This window comes from Dunckerocampus dactyliophorus, chromosome 12 (assembly GCF_027744805.1).
Source record: "Dunckerocampus dactyliophorus isolate RoL2022-P2 chromosome 12, RoL_Ddac_1.1, whole genome shotgun sequence".
NCBI lineage: Eukaryota > Metazoa > Chordata > Actinopteri > Syngnathiformes > Syngnathidae > Dunckerocampus > Dunckerocampus dactyliophorus.
Genome location: NC_072830.1, coordinates 14,321,549 through 14,335,763, shown reverse-complemented (window position 1 = coordinate 14,335,763; position 14,215 = coordinate 14,321,549). Strand labels below are relative to the sequence as shown.

The window sequence follows — 14,215 nt, the reverse complement described above, 5'->3', positions numbered from 1 at the left end:
AGTGTGTGAGGCATATTTAGGATTTAAACCTGGATTGTTTTACAAGTAAACAATGGCAGAAGGGTTTGGTCATATGATTATTTAATATTTGTATGCTTAATGTGTTTGCGCAAGTTTTTCCCTCTTCACTTTCATAGATATTGTGAGGTATCCTATTTGATTTTTATCACAATAGCATTGTCAAAGTAGCATACTGTATATATCATAAATATCACAAATGACTGCATTTACCTGGTGTAAAGTCAAAAAGCTTTTTATCCATAGTGATTGGTCATCAAAACACACAGCATCCATCCGTGCAACTGGAGACTTGGCACCTAAAGCACGTCGTTCTTTCGCAGCATTAGTGTTGAATACGAGAGACAAACAGGAAATGAATTCAAACATGCGTCTCTGTGCAATCTGCCTGGAGCGAGCAAGCGAGGCGGTGGTCAGATCCTTTCTTTGACTTTATTTTCTTGTCTGGAGGCAAACACATCACAGTGACAGCCCCCCACCCCACGCTGCAATAAAACCATGGTGTACATCAGAGGGGGCGCGCACATTGTTTGCCATCGGTGAATCTGATTCATTTCATGCCAAGAAATGAAATGCAGTTGCAATGAAGTTTATACAAACAGAAAAGTAAAAGACCCAGCGAGAAAATGTGAGGAAAGGAAGACAAGGATGGAGGACAGGCGGGGGGGGGGAAACCAAGTTGGACACTGACAGGCCCCTAAATCACGTTTAAGTGAACTGCCTCACACTGAGCTGAGGCATGTTAGGTATGGATCTTATAGGACACACAGAGCATGTCCACTCATACTTATTACAACTATGTTTTTACACTGACATAGGAAGTGTATACAAGCACGTTTTTTAAGTACCAAAAATGATTTTTTTCCCTCCCAAACAGTTCCAAATACAATTAAAAGTGGACTGCCAAAGAAGCCAAACTAGGCATGTCAGTGGACGATATGTAGGACGATAATTGTCCTACAAATTCTTGTTGATAATCGATATTATTGACAACATTTTTGAGACCATTTTTTTTCATTAATTATATGGCATGAGAATGAGAGAATATATGGTCACAAAAGCAATAAACTTACATTTTTAAAGAATATTTAACATTGTAATTGGTATGTCAAGAGCTTTTAAATTAATTTATTAAACACACAAAAAAAATAAATGAAAATAAAATGGATTCTGTGTCTGTTAAAAAAAAAACACTCCATTAAAAACCACACACACGCATGCAGTCATTCAGTGTACTGTTACACTAATGTAGGGGGTCATTTTTGAGCTGGACCACATACTGTATCTGTGGTGGTGGAGTAAAATGTAATGTTCCTGATGTCCTTCAACACTTCTTTCACTCGGTTATACAGGTCAGGAATTGCTGTTTGTGACATGTACATGTACATTCACCCTGGCAATTCAATTCGTACTGTCTGCCAGACATTTCTAACATTTCCCGAAATGTTGCATTTTTTTTGCAATGTAGCAAGCGACATTGCATCCTCCTTTCCATCTCTGTTTTAGGTGTGCAGACAAGTTGATCGTATCCTCTTTGTCCTCGTCAATACTTTCTAAAAACTGCGACATATCGGTTTGTCGGTCTTCATGCACTCATTTTGCAATATAGGAAATATTCCCACACTGGGGCTGTGGCATTCGCCTTAAAACAATCGCTTTCGTGCCTTCATTCATGTTAGCGTATGCTTGCTCACGAGGCTAACTTGCTGTCAGCCAAGGTAGCCCCGCCTCCACGTACTGGGACAAAGGTCATAGCCTAAGCCAAACCAATGAATGCATCCATCCACTCTTCAGCACTTAATTTCCAATATCGTTACTGGCAGCAGCTCTTCCCTCAAACTGGTGCCACTTCACATACTTCGCACTTGTAATGAATGAACACATGATGCTTCAAATTTTTGCGGCTTTGCAGCTTATATGAATTCATCAATCATATGGCCTGTTATTGGTAAAAAAAAAATGCATATTTAAGCAAATTGTCCATATTTTTTTACCTAAATAAAGCATTTTCAAGCATAAACATGGCTAAATAATCTAAAATGTAAATATTAGGCATTCAAAAGACACATTCAAAGATGTGATATGTAGTATTCTACATAGGTGTCAGTAATGTTACATTGCTGAGACAATAACTACCACAGAAAGTACTGTACAGAAATGGGAAGTAAAAAAGTAACTTTCTCAATGCTAATATGTTTGAGTCTATATTATGTCTTATTTACAGTATGTCTCATTTTCTCTTATGATGTCAACTATATTGGGTAATAGGTATGTAAAGGTGACTATAAGGGTGTTATTCCATGTCTAGAGGGCTCTAATGTTAAAAAACAGATTTAGAAGGTCAATGCTCTAACTACAAAAATATTCTATTTATAAATAATGAATCCTACTTTGTGGAAATTCACTTATCACTGTTGAGTCTGGAACCAAATCACCGCGATAAACAAGGGAATACTGTATTTATTTTAAACATTTTGTCTCAACAAAATAGTCATTAAAAATGAGTAATAGTCAACTAAAATAACATGTTCTCCTACTATCAACAAGTAGGGCAGGTTAGACTTAATACATTCACAAACAGGAATCCATACAATATAATCATTATATAATAATGATGGCAACGACACAGACTGGAACGCTATCAGTCATTGCAAATTGCATATTTACAATCTGAAGGCAGAACTTGGAAATAATTCCAGACATACTGAGTTAGCAGGCTCTCATTTTCATGCCAGTATCGCCTGATATCTGTTCAACGATATTATCGGACATTGCTAGTTTTATATTCTCAAGCTATTTTGAGCTGTGTTGAATGAGTGTAGGTCCAATGTCATTTTTAATTATGGGCCTCCCAGTGAAGCTCAGCCCATCCTGTTATTCCTCATTATATATTTTTTCGTCTATTATATTCTGCCGCAACTAAACTCTGCAAAGAACCCTCATATAGTTAAAAATGTAAAAAACCCAGCAGGAGGTCGGGTCACTACAAGGTTAAATGTGATTGTAAAAATATAACCAAAATATGATCCGCCAAACTCTGCATTTCGGTATTACAGAAGAAGGTACTGTAAGTTCATTTCTTTTGGAATGTGTCACTTCTTTGGAATGTGACCACCAATGGTCCACTAATGGCACTTGCATAAAGGTTTCTCCATGGATTCTGTCTCAAAAGTCCAGGGTTTCCGCTACACGTAATTGATTGTGGCGCACCTGCACGACAAAGTAAAAGCAGCCGCTCCTTAAAAATGAGTTGATTTTTTTAACTTGAAAACAATGTTAAGTAATATATTGTATGAATGGATATACGTGCTCTACAGATACATCTATAGCTTATTATTTATGCACTAATTGACCACAATTAGTTTGAAAACAATTTAAAATACCATAAAAATGTTTCACTGCACTTCATTTTTGATAAACATGTACCAGAATACCTGTACCTGTCTGTCGTGTTGGCATTTGCGCATCTTCGACCAGATAAAAGTACGCGACCCGTCTTGTGTTGATGTTCACGTTCTTCCTAATTATTGTGAGAATAAAAAACAGTCTGTAAAATGTGGAGTCAACTGACGACAGCTTGTCACAGGCTGAGCCTATCTAAGCCAGGGTGTGATTGCTCACGTCTGACTCACATTCGACTTTCTGGCATCTTTGTGTACACATTTTGCCTGGCTGTCACTGTTTCTATGGCAGCGGCTAGCTAGCTCGTTTTTGCCCCACAGGCGAGCTACAAGTGGCTATCACATTCATGCTAACATGCTAACAAATGAGCACACTGAGTGGTGATGGGCTTTGTAAATAAAGTACAATTTAAAGTTTGGCAGCCACATAAAACACAAATAGTTCACCTGTCCTTTCTTTTTGTCAAAGTAGCTTCAATAGTGCTGCAAGTTGGATACACCTGCGCTATCATAACACTGGACTCTCAATGTATACTGCTTATACAGGATTATACAGATAATTAATTGTGTTAATTGTGTTATTTTGAACCAGAAATATATTATTGAACAATTCATTATCCATGTATTTGTATTACCCTAAAACAGACATCAAATAACATTTAGATTTGTGTCAAATAGTACAAAATGTTGTACCTTTGTACCAGGAACATAGTACTATTGGACTAAATGGGTCACGTAACAAAAGGAGGCTCGACATTTTAGATTCAGCTTAATTGCTCTCAGCAACTTTGCCATTGAACAGTTTTGCAATGCTCTCGGTTCATGTTATAAAAATTGCTATTTGGCATAATTTTAAAAAATTGCAGACGCAGCAGCGGCATGACGCAGCAGTGGTGGCAGTCCGTCCTCCCATGCAGCCCACCACCACCGCTTCAAAAATCGTAGGGGAAACGTTGAAGATCATAATGTGCTCCTTACAAAATAGCGAAAATAACATCCGTATGCTGTGATATACATATGATATGCTGATGTAGTAACCAGTGTCCTCTATGTATTTTTCATTGGTGTTTTAGCTTGCTTTTGTGGCTTGATAACATGTTTGTGCTTGTATAAACCTACAGGAAGTGCAATCCTTGCATGATGATGCCTGACAGATAGCTTTGTCAATTTTAAATTAAAAAGTTGTCCAATTTAAATCATTACATAGGCACAGGCTAGGAACTAAACAAAACATCTCTTACCAGAACTGGAAAATAGATGCGTGGGCTTGGACTAAGGACTGATCAGGTGCAGTTAATCAGGTTAACGAGGCATTGAGGATGAAAACAACCAATCGATGATGAGGAAAGTCGGGCATAATGACTGACTCCAGAGTGGAAACGACGCCAAGCATCACCACTTTGTATCAGATGATGTTTTTATTTTCCCGCCCACTCCCAAAAGTGTTATTTCATTTTATTTAAGGAGAACTCAAAGTGTCCACTCACTGTCTGTCCCTAAAATATCTCAAACATAATCACTCCCCTTGTCCCATGGGACTTTCAAAATTAAACCCATCATTCACCATGACACCTGAAAACAACTATATACTCCCCTCCCAACACACACACACACACACACACACAGTGTTTTACATCCACGTGAGCCATGAACATGTCATGCACTTAATTGAGGTGTTATAATAAGCGCAGGAATGTGGCCTACTTCAACTTGACATAACACCTTCTATGGGACATGTGGCCCGTTAGCCGCTAATGGGAATATTATGGGATGTTTTGTGTACGTTGTCACATCCATGTGACTAGTTACTGGACAGATGACAGAATTCGGAGTTATGGTTAAGCCCTTTTTATTTCCTGAAACAGCTGAGGTGTCATTGCGCAAGATACTTAACTGGAAAGTTAAGCTCCAGCTCCACACTGATAGTGTGTGTGTGTGTGTGTGTGTGTAGACTCTACAATGTAGAGTATGTCATAAAAGTGACTCCACCCCTAACATTTCAGCAACAATTTTATTGTATCTTCTCAAGGGACGAAACTACAGTATAGAAATTATAGCTTGTAGAGCAGTAAAGGCGTCTGAAAGTCAGCACACAGCCTTATATGAATGAGTACACCTCAGAGTGAACGTGCCCAAATTAGTGTCAATATTTAGCGTGAGCGCCATTGTCATCTAAGCACCGCCTTAATCTTGTGGGACATGGAATTCACCAGAGATGAACAGGTCGTGACTCCTCCATGACGACATCACTGGTGGAGCTGGTGGATGTTAGGGCATGTCCACATGAATATAGATATATATTTTAAAAAATAGTGCAAAGAAAAATGTGCATTGTGGCCTCTCATCCACATGCAAATGCAGTTTTTGTCCTTAAAAACTGAGCTTTTGGAAAACTGTGAGTGGCAATTTTCAAAAACTCTGGCTTCAGTGAGCTTTCTGGTTTGTGTCATAGGGAACGTGTGACATGACCTGTTTTTCCAACCTGATTTAACAATAGAAAATTATGTTATTGACTTAAAGGGTTAAGGGGAAAGCGGAATCTACTGTACGTTCCTATCCTCACCTATGGTCATGAGCTTTGGGTTGTGGCCAAAAGGACCGCGGGTATAAGCAGCCGTAGGGTGAGTGGGCTCTTCCTTAGAGATAAGGTGAGAAGCACGGTCATCCAGGAGAAACTTGGATTAGAACCACAGCCACCAGATGTGGTACCTTAGGCATCTGGTCAGGATGCCTCCCGGACGCCTCCGGAGGGAGGTGTTCAAGGCATGTCCGACCGGTAGGAGGCCTCGAGGAAGATGCAATACATGTTGGAGAGACTATGTCTCTCAACTGCCGTAGGAACTCCTTGGAATCTACCGGGAGGAGCTGGGCAGCATAGCTGGGGAGAGGGAAGTCTGGGCTTTCCTGTTTACGCTGCTGTTCCCGCGACCCAACATCAGATAAGAAGACCTACATGGCCCTGTGTAAAAAGTGATTGCCCCCTAAAAACTGTTTGGGCCACCCTTAGCAGCAACAACTGCAATAAAGCGTTTGTGATAACTTGCAATTAGTCTCTTACAGCGCTGTGGAGAAAATTTGGCCCACTCATCTTTGCAGAATTGTTATAAATCAGCCACATTGGAGGGTTTTCCATCATAAAGCGCCTTTTTAAGGTCATGCCACAGCATCTCAATAGGATTCAGGTCAGGACTTTGACTAGGCCACTCCAAAGTCTTCATTTTGTTTTTCTTCAGCCGTTCACAGGTGGACATGCTGGTGTGTTTTGGATCATTGTCCTGCTGCAGAAGCCAAGTTATTTTCAGCTTGATGTCACAGATGGCTGGACATTCTCCTTCAGGATTTTTTAGACAGCATAACTCATGGTTCCATTTATCAGAACAAGTCTTCCAGGTCCTGAAGCAGCAAAACAGCCCCACACCATCACACTACCACCACCATATTTTACTGTTGGTATGATGTTCTTTTCTGAAATGCAGTGTTACTTTTATGCAAAATCTAATGGGGCACAGACCTTCAAAAAAGTTCAACTTTGTCTCGTCAGACTACAGAGTATTGTGACGAGTCTTAATGTTTTTTTGTTTTTTTTTACCACAGGCTATAAAAGCCAAAATCTGCTCAAAATTTTCATTTTCTGTCAGGCACACTGTCATGCCCTCCTGATGGCTAAAGCTAGGAAGCTTTCTCTTTTTGAACGTGGTCGGATTGTAGAGCTGCATAAGCAAGGCCTCTCGCAGCGTGCCATTGCTGCTGAGGTTGGGTGCAGTAAATCAGTCATTCTACATTTTTTGAAAGATCATTATGGAACAAAAAAGTCAAGTGGTAGACCCAAAAAAATTACACCTGTGCTGAGCCGAATAATTTGATTGGCTGGATGTTTTCTACCCAGCACAGTGGAGGGGGGGTCTATCATGATCTGGGGTGCTTTTTCATTCAGGGGAAGACTGGAGCTTCAGGTGGTGCAGGGTCGTCAAACGGTGGTTGCTTACGTGCAGATGTTGCAGCGGGCATCCCTCATGACTGAGGGCCCTCGTATGTGTGGTAACAGCTGGGGTTTTCAACAGGACAACGCTGCAGTTCACAATGCTCGCTTGACCAAGGACTTCTTCAGGGAGAATAACATCACTCTTTTGGACCATCCTGCATGTTCCCCTCATTTAAATCCCATAGAGAACATTTGGGGATGGATGGCAAGGAAAGTTTATAAAAATGTCCATCAGTTCCAGACAGTTGATGCCCTTCGTGAAGCCATCTTCACCACTTGGAGCAATGTTCCCACTAGCCTCCTGGAAACACTCACATCAAGCATGCCCAAAGCAATTTTTGAAGTGATTAACAAGAACGGTGGAGCTACTCATTACTGAGTCCTACTGAAAACATTTTTTGTTCTGGTTTGGAGAGTTTTTTGTTATTTTTTGAGCGATGGTCTGAAACTTTTGATCAGCTGATAAACAACCTATTTCAGTTTAATTGTTGTTTTCAATAAATTACTTGTTCAAAGTGCTTTTTGTCTCACTCCCCCTTCTTGTTTTTGCATATTGTAGCTCTACTTAGAACCTCATTAAGATCCAAATGTGCAAAATGCAAATTCTAGCAATTTTTCAAATGATCTTCAGATTTTGATCAGGAGTGTATTTAATTTTATTTTATAATCTGAGAAATTGAAGTGTGACAAACATGTAAAAAAATAATAAATCAGGAATGGGGCAAACACTTTTTCACACCACTGTATATTAACAGTTTGGCTTGCCTTAAGGCAGTTCTTCTCAAATAGTGGCTCGGGCCCCCCTGAGGGAAACGTGGTGAACTGTCGGAGAGTGCAGGAGTACTTTCAATGCTGGTGGCTTGAAATAACACCCCTATGGTCACCTTTATACTCCTATTATTCTTTGTTTACAACACATTGCTCAACTCTTAAGCTGCAGGGACCGGAGATGGCCGCTAGCTAGCAAGATAGCAAGCTAACAAGCTAGCAAGCTAGAGAGCTAACTAGTTAGCCTTGAAATTATTTCTTCTAAACATAAGAAGCCAAAAACTTACCACTTCCACAAGGAATGGCAGGATAACTTTTTTTCCACTCTATCATGTGGGACATGCTATACCTGACTTCATGACTTCATGCAGTGTTAAGGTAATGTATCCATATTAGTGAGGAATGAGGAAGCTTACCAAACCATAAATTAAGCCTGTTCATGTTTTTATTTTGCGCTGGCACGGCTATGTTGTAAAAAAGTGTCTCTATTTGGACATTGAAATGTTACATGTAAAGCATGTCTACTTTTGTTGTGAAATAAACAATATTTTCTCTGATAATTTTGTCATGATTTCTACTTAGAATTCAAGAATGATGTCTGAAATTGGTTTCTAATGTGTTTTATTCAAATATTCTCAGTGTAAAAAAAATAACTGTCGTGTAATCATTAGTGAAAAGTACATAACCTTTGTGTCCACCTGCCGATGAAAATTTTGAAGAAAATAATTCCATGGAAAAACAAACCCCATGACGATTACAATGGTATATATTCATGGAATAATTACTCAACTCTGCAACTAAAGTGATTTTTTTGTGTATAAAAGAGTAAAATAAGTTTATTTGAACAAAAGTCTAACACCGAGTGGACACCGAGTTATGTACATTACATTTAAGAAAGAGTGAACTTCGGAGGGTTGCTATGGGAAATGGAAGATGTCTCGAGCTCTGGTATGTTGGGTGTGTTTGTTTTGCAATGTTTGAAGTTTGTGTTGATAACATTACCAAGGTCTATCCGCTAGTTTGAAATTTTAAATGTAACACTTGGGTACCCTTGATATGAGCCATGCACATATATATATACAGTCAAACTTGTCTATAGCGGCCACTAGAGAGAGTCTGCAAAAGTGGCTGCTATAGAAAGGTGGCCTCTATAGACAGGTTGGCGTCCAGTTTGAATGTTGACCAGTAGAGGAAAAAAAACCCAAAAAAAGGGGAAAAAAAAAGATAATGTTGACCAGTAGAGGGCACTGAGGACTGCGGATAAAAGTTGTACAGCACTACTAGGCTTGTTATTATCATAGTTCATGGTTCATGGTTTTAATTCATCCTGAACATGCATATGAGTCAAACAGTAGCACATCACATAGTACAATTCACAATTTTGCATGTCCAAAAAGGAGTAGGAAGAAGCAAATCTTATTTAATCCTACCCCTCATCAGTTTCACATCAGTTGCAATACATTTATTCACCTCTTGTTCTTCCAAGTGTACTTTGTAGGTCTACATGGCAATGTAGTGCAATCATAGCCAAGGTTTTTACTTACTAAAAGGAAGCTAGAGGCTTAATAATAACTGATAGAATATATCCACGACCCACAGAACAAAGCTGTGCTAGTAATGTCTTACGCTTGTTTTTTATATTTTACTTTTTATACGGCAGAGTGTCATTACAGCTTTAGTTCATCAGGAAGTGACGGGAAGTGACGGTGGGCGTCCCGAGCAGGAGAGCTAGGCTCAGTGCTAGCTGTGAGTTTAGAGAGAGTTGGGAAGTGTGTTTATGTTGGCGTGGATGTAAAGTCCTGCAGTGTTCTCCGCTGTTAATAAAGCCATTAAAGTGCATCGGCGACGTGAGTCTCTCCTTCCCCACAACAAGCGGCATTACAGTATTGACCAGTGCACACCAGGAAATAAACGGTGTCATTTCTTACAGGCATTGGCTGGACAGCTATGTAGTGGGGCTTGTTTAACCTTTGCCTTGTGGGCAAGCAGGAAGGAGAGGCGATGCTGAGAGATGTGTGTGTGTTCTGAGCTGCTGTCTGGTGGCCGCGTTCAATAAATAAAGTTGGCAGAAGCAACAGGAGAAGTTTCCTTCTTTGCTTCGGAGCTGAATAACACTGACAAGTTAACAGACTAGTAGCGAACGGAAAAGAAGATGGCTTTGTTTGTGTCGAATACAGAAGATGAGGACTTTGATGGATTTGTGGATGAGGATTGATGAAAAATAACGTGAGTACATTCTAAAATACTTAAATTAAGTACATCCGAACTCAGTTTTGCTCCCGCTGCCGCATGCATGCTAGCGTATGTTTTTTTTTTAATTGTAGCGTCGCTGGGAGCACGTCCTGTTCCCAGCCTACTTTGCGGTAATGTTTTGGTGCAAATGGTCTTAAAGTTACATGTTTGACCAGGAAATAGCAAGCTCAAAAGAAGACGTTTTTTATGTGGAACAACTGACAGTTTGTGCGGATCTTGTGAATGATTGTGACTGAGGTAGGACTCAGTAATTAATGTCTACACACGATGGCTTCATTGATTGAAAAACAAAACTTTTTCGTGCATGAAGCTTCTACTTGAGTCGGTAATTTGGCCGCTATATGCAGTCAGATATTGACCAAGGGAAACAAAATGGGTGGCCGCTGGCCGCGTTGGACAGGTGACTGCTATACACAGGGTCTATAACATGTAAATTTGCTGGGGGGGATTTTTCAGTGGCTGCTATAGGCAGGTGGCCGTTCTATAAAGGTGACCGCTAAGACAGGTTTGACTGTATATATATATATGAGGTACACTCATTTATGTTAGACCAGGGGTGTCCAAAGTGCTGGCTAGTGCCCATTTGCAGCCAGCCGCACAGTGTAGAAATAAAGTTAAACTTTTTTTTTTAACCCCAAAATGAAAAATTTAGCAAAAAACTGAATGGGTAAACAAAAAGCTGAAATACTGATACTAATAACTAATAACACAAACCTTTGTCCTGAAATATATATATGTTTTTCTCAGCCATTTTACAAAATAACAAAGAAGAAAAATACCAAGCAACATCAACATTTCTTTTTTGAAATACTTCACATACCAACGTTGTGAAGGTGATATGCATGCCAGGCCAATAGATGGCAATATGCTCTACTATTTACTACCAGACTGAACACTTAAAACACATGTTTACGTTTTGTTGTCAGCATTAATGGTTCACGTTTTTAAGCTGTCACGTAAACTAACGGCTAAAACGTCAACAGCCCCCTGACCAAGGCACTACTATGTTGTAATTTCCATTAAACTAGTAGTTTTCATAGTGCGGCACAGTGAGCCTCTCTTCAGCAATGCCATATTCCGATTGGGGGCTCAGTTTCTTCCCGGAAAAATAATTTTCTGGAGCATTTTATCTGTTTTTGTTTTTGCTTTCTACTCTCTTTCTGTAGAAACTAAAAATGAATCCCTTTTCCTTTTTAACATAACTACACATTTGAAAAAATTTTTTTTTCTTTGTTTTTCTCAAGCTGCTGCGCCTCCCCTTGAAGTCTTCTTGAAGCCTGCATCGCACTTTGAAAACTGTTGCACAACTTTTAAAATGTTCTTGCACGCTCTACAGCAGGTGTGTCCAAGGGGAAATTTGTGGTCCGCGCCTGTTTTTTTTGTTGGCTCTCGGCACATTCAAAATAGATTTTTTTTAATCCAACAATGTTGTAATCTAATGTAAAAAACTCATAATTTTATGAAAATAACATTGAAATATAACATAAAAATAATGTCATTTCAGTAGCACAGAGTTTAAATATTGAAGAAAAAAATGTTATTTTTTTTTAAAAGACGGAATATTATGAGAAACAAACAAAACAATAAATAAAAAAATCATAATATTACAGGAATAATGTCTAAATATTATTGGAATAAAGTCATAATTCAGGGAAGAAATTTTACAAAAAGACAGCTAAAATAGTTTGAAAATGACCAAAACAACAACAGCCGAAATGGGAAGAAAAATCTGTAATTTTACTTGAATAAAGTCAAAATATTAAGAAAAAAAGCCATATTTTAAAGAGAGAAAAGTCATAACTTTACGAACATAAACTCATAATAATAATAATAATAATAATGATAATAATAATGTCATTTTAGCAACATAGAGTTTAAATATTAAAGACAAAGGGTGAAAACATATTTTAACAAGGCTTTTCGGTAGAAATTCATGCAATGAATGAACTACACCAATGCAAAAAGGTAGAAAAAGTGCAGCAGTTGCAGCAGCACATGCTGACACTCCTGTTGCACATCAGGAACTCCAATGAGATTTTTGCATGAATCAACTGGTGCACGATGCCCCCGTGTCACCCCGCCACACTACGTACACGCGCACAGCACCAAATAGACGCCGAATAGACACAAGCACACATCGGCAGTGCCCAACTTACCGGCCGAGTCGGGGAATTTTCTGTCGATGCTATAAACTGGCATTCCATCCACTCGTCAGACATCCATCAAATGCACTCGGAGGAGGAGGCGCGAAGTGCAGATCCGCTCGTCTCAGTTGGGAAGCACCGCAAGGAACATAATCCCGCCTCTCTGCTTCGCTTCTTTTGGTTTGCCTCAACTCCTGCGCACGCACGCATGCACGCCCAGAACCTCCACTACCTGCTCCTTGGCGAATAGACCGCTCAGGAGGAAAGCGAGGGAGAGGGAGAGAGAGAGAGAGAGAGAGAGGGAGAGAGAGGTTGGCTGAATGTAAATGATCCATCACACTCTTGCGCATGCGGTGCAAGTGTAGGTCAGGTGTGAAGTGCACACTGCGCCGTGCTCCATATTTAGCTTCCAGTGCGCTGATTCAACCCTCACAAGTAAGACTGCAACATTTTCATAGCTGCAAACATGAATATACAGTATGTAGAGGAGTACACTGGAATGGTTTTGGAGGGGGTGGATCAGCGGAAATGTGCTGATTATATTCAGTATAAATTATGTGTTGATTAAAAATAACTTAATTGAAATGTCATTAAAACTGTATTGGCACGAATATAAGATTGCTCTTAACATAAGCTGACACACTTTTGGAAAACAATTTTTTTCAAATTACGGTACGTCGCGTACACACAGCACAGCCCAGCGTCTCTTCCAGATTTGAAATTGTGTAGTTGTTATTTTGCTTCTATCAGGTCTGGTTTAACAGCTTAAACTCGACTAGAGCTTTTGGATATTGGATTTCACAGCACCTAGGTTTTTATCACCGACCTTCGACTTGTCCCTGAGATCTCCAGAGTACCAGAGTCTACAGCGAAAGTGCTCGAAAGCGGCGTCAAGAACGTCAACAACGGCGAGGAAGGTGGAGGAATACTTGCTTAAGGTCAAGCTAACACCGTACAGACTCTCCTTGCCATGCATTTTCCTCGCTAATGTGTGGTCTTTAGTGAATAAAATGGCGGAGTTACGACTCCACATTACCAAGAGTAAGACACTTTTGGACTGCAACGTTATGGTTTTCACGTAAACTACTAAAACAGGAGCGTGCTGGACAATGCTGTTGAGCTAACCGACTGCTACACACTTCGGGCTGATAGAACAGCAGCTGAAACCGGCAAGTGCTTTCTGTGTCTCTAAATAAATCTAATAATAAAAGGTACCGTTGTTGCACACCTGACATGTTTATTTAGTGTTTTAGGTTTTTTCTTTCAGGTGGAAAAAGTCGCAAATGAGATCTGTTTATTTGTCGAGATTGCCATTAGCGGTGCTCTTGAAAAAAATAATAAGTCGACTCTGGACAAAATCTAACAAAACAGATTCAACGATGAAAGATCTTAAACAACATTTCAGGTTTTTCTCTTGACACTCTGCCTTTTCGCTGTACTTTTCCAATTTTTTTTTGTTTTTGTTTTTTTGTTTAATTTTATTTCTACATGGTGCCAAGGGTCAATAAGGAACAAATCACGTGCCGCACTTTCGACACTGCTGGTCTAGCATATGATCATAATAGTGGTTTAAAACAAAAACCAAAACAATATTGTATCAAAAAATTAAATCACAATTATAAATTAAACTGTTATGTTGAGCTGTTATG

General features: G+C 39.5%; 1 protein-coding gene across 3 annotated transcripts in view; it reads right to left on the bottom strand.

The window, feature by feature from the left end:
- LOC129191009 (neprilysin-like) overlaps nucleotides 1–14,215 on the bottom strand; it is a 90,165-nt gene that overhangs the window by 55,965 nt on the left and 19,985 nt on the right. The window contains exon 2 of one of the 3 annotated variants that reach the window (XM_054793924.1): nucleotides 12,579–12,798. The exons of 1 other annotated variant lie outside the window; for it this stretch is intronic. In XM_054793924.1, the coding sequence (XP_054649899.1) occupies nucleotides 12,579–12,621 (43 nt within the window). In that variant the 5' untranslated portion in view covers nucleotides 12,622–12,798. Of the gene's footprint in view, nucleotides 1–231; nucleotides 296–12,578; nucleotides 12,799–14,215 lie in introns of those variants that run through there. One more of the 3 variants, XM_054793925.1, reaches the window with a different exon arrangement.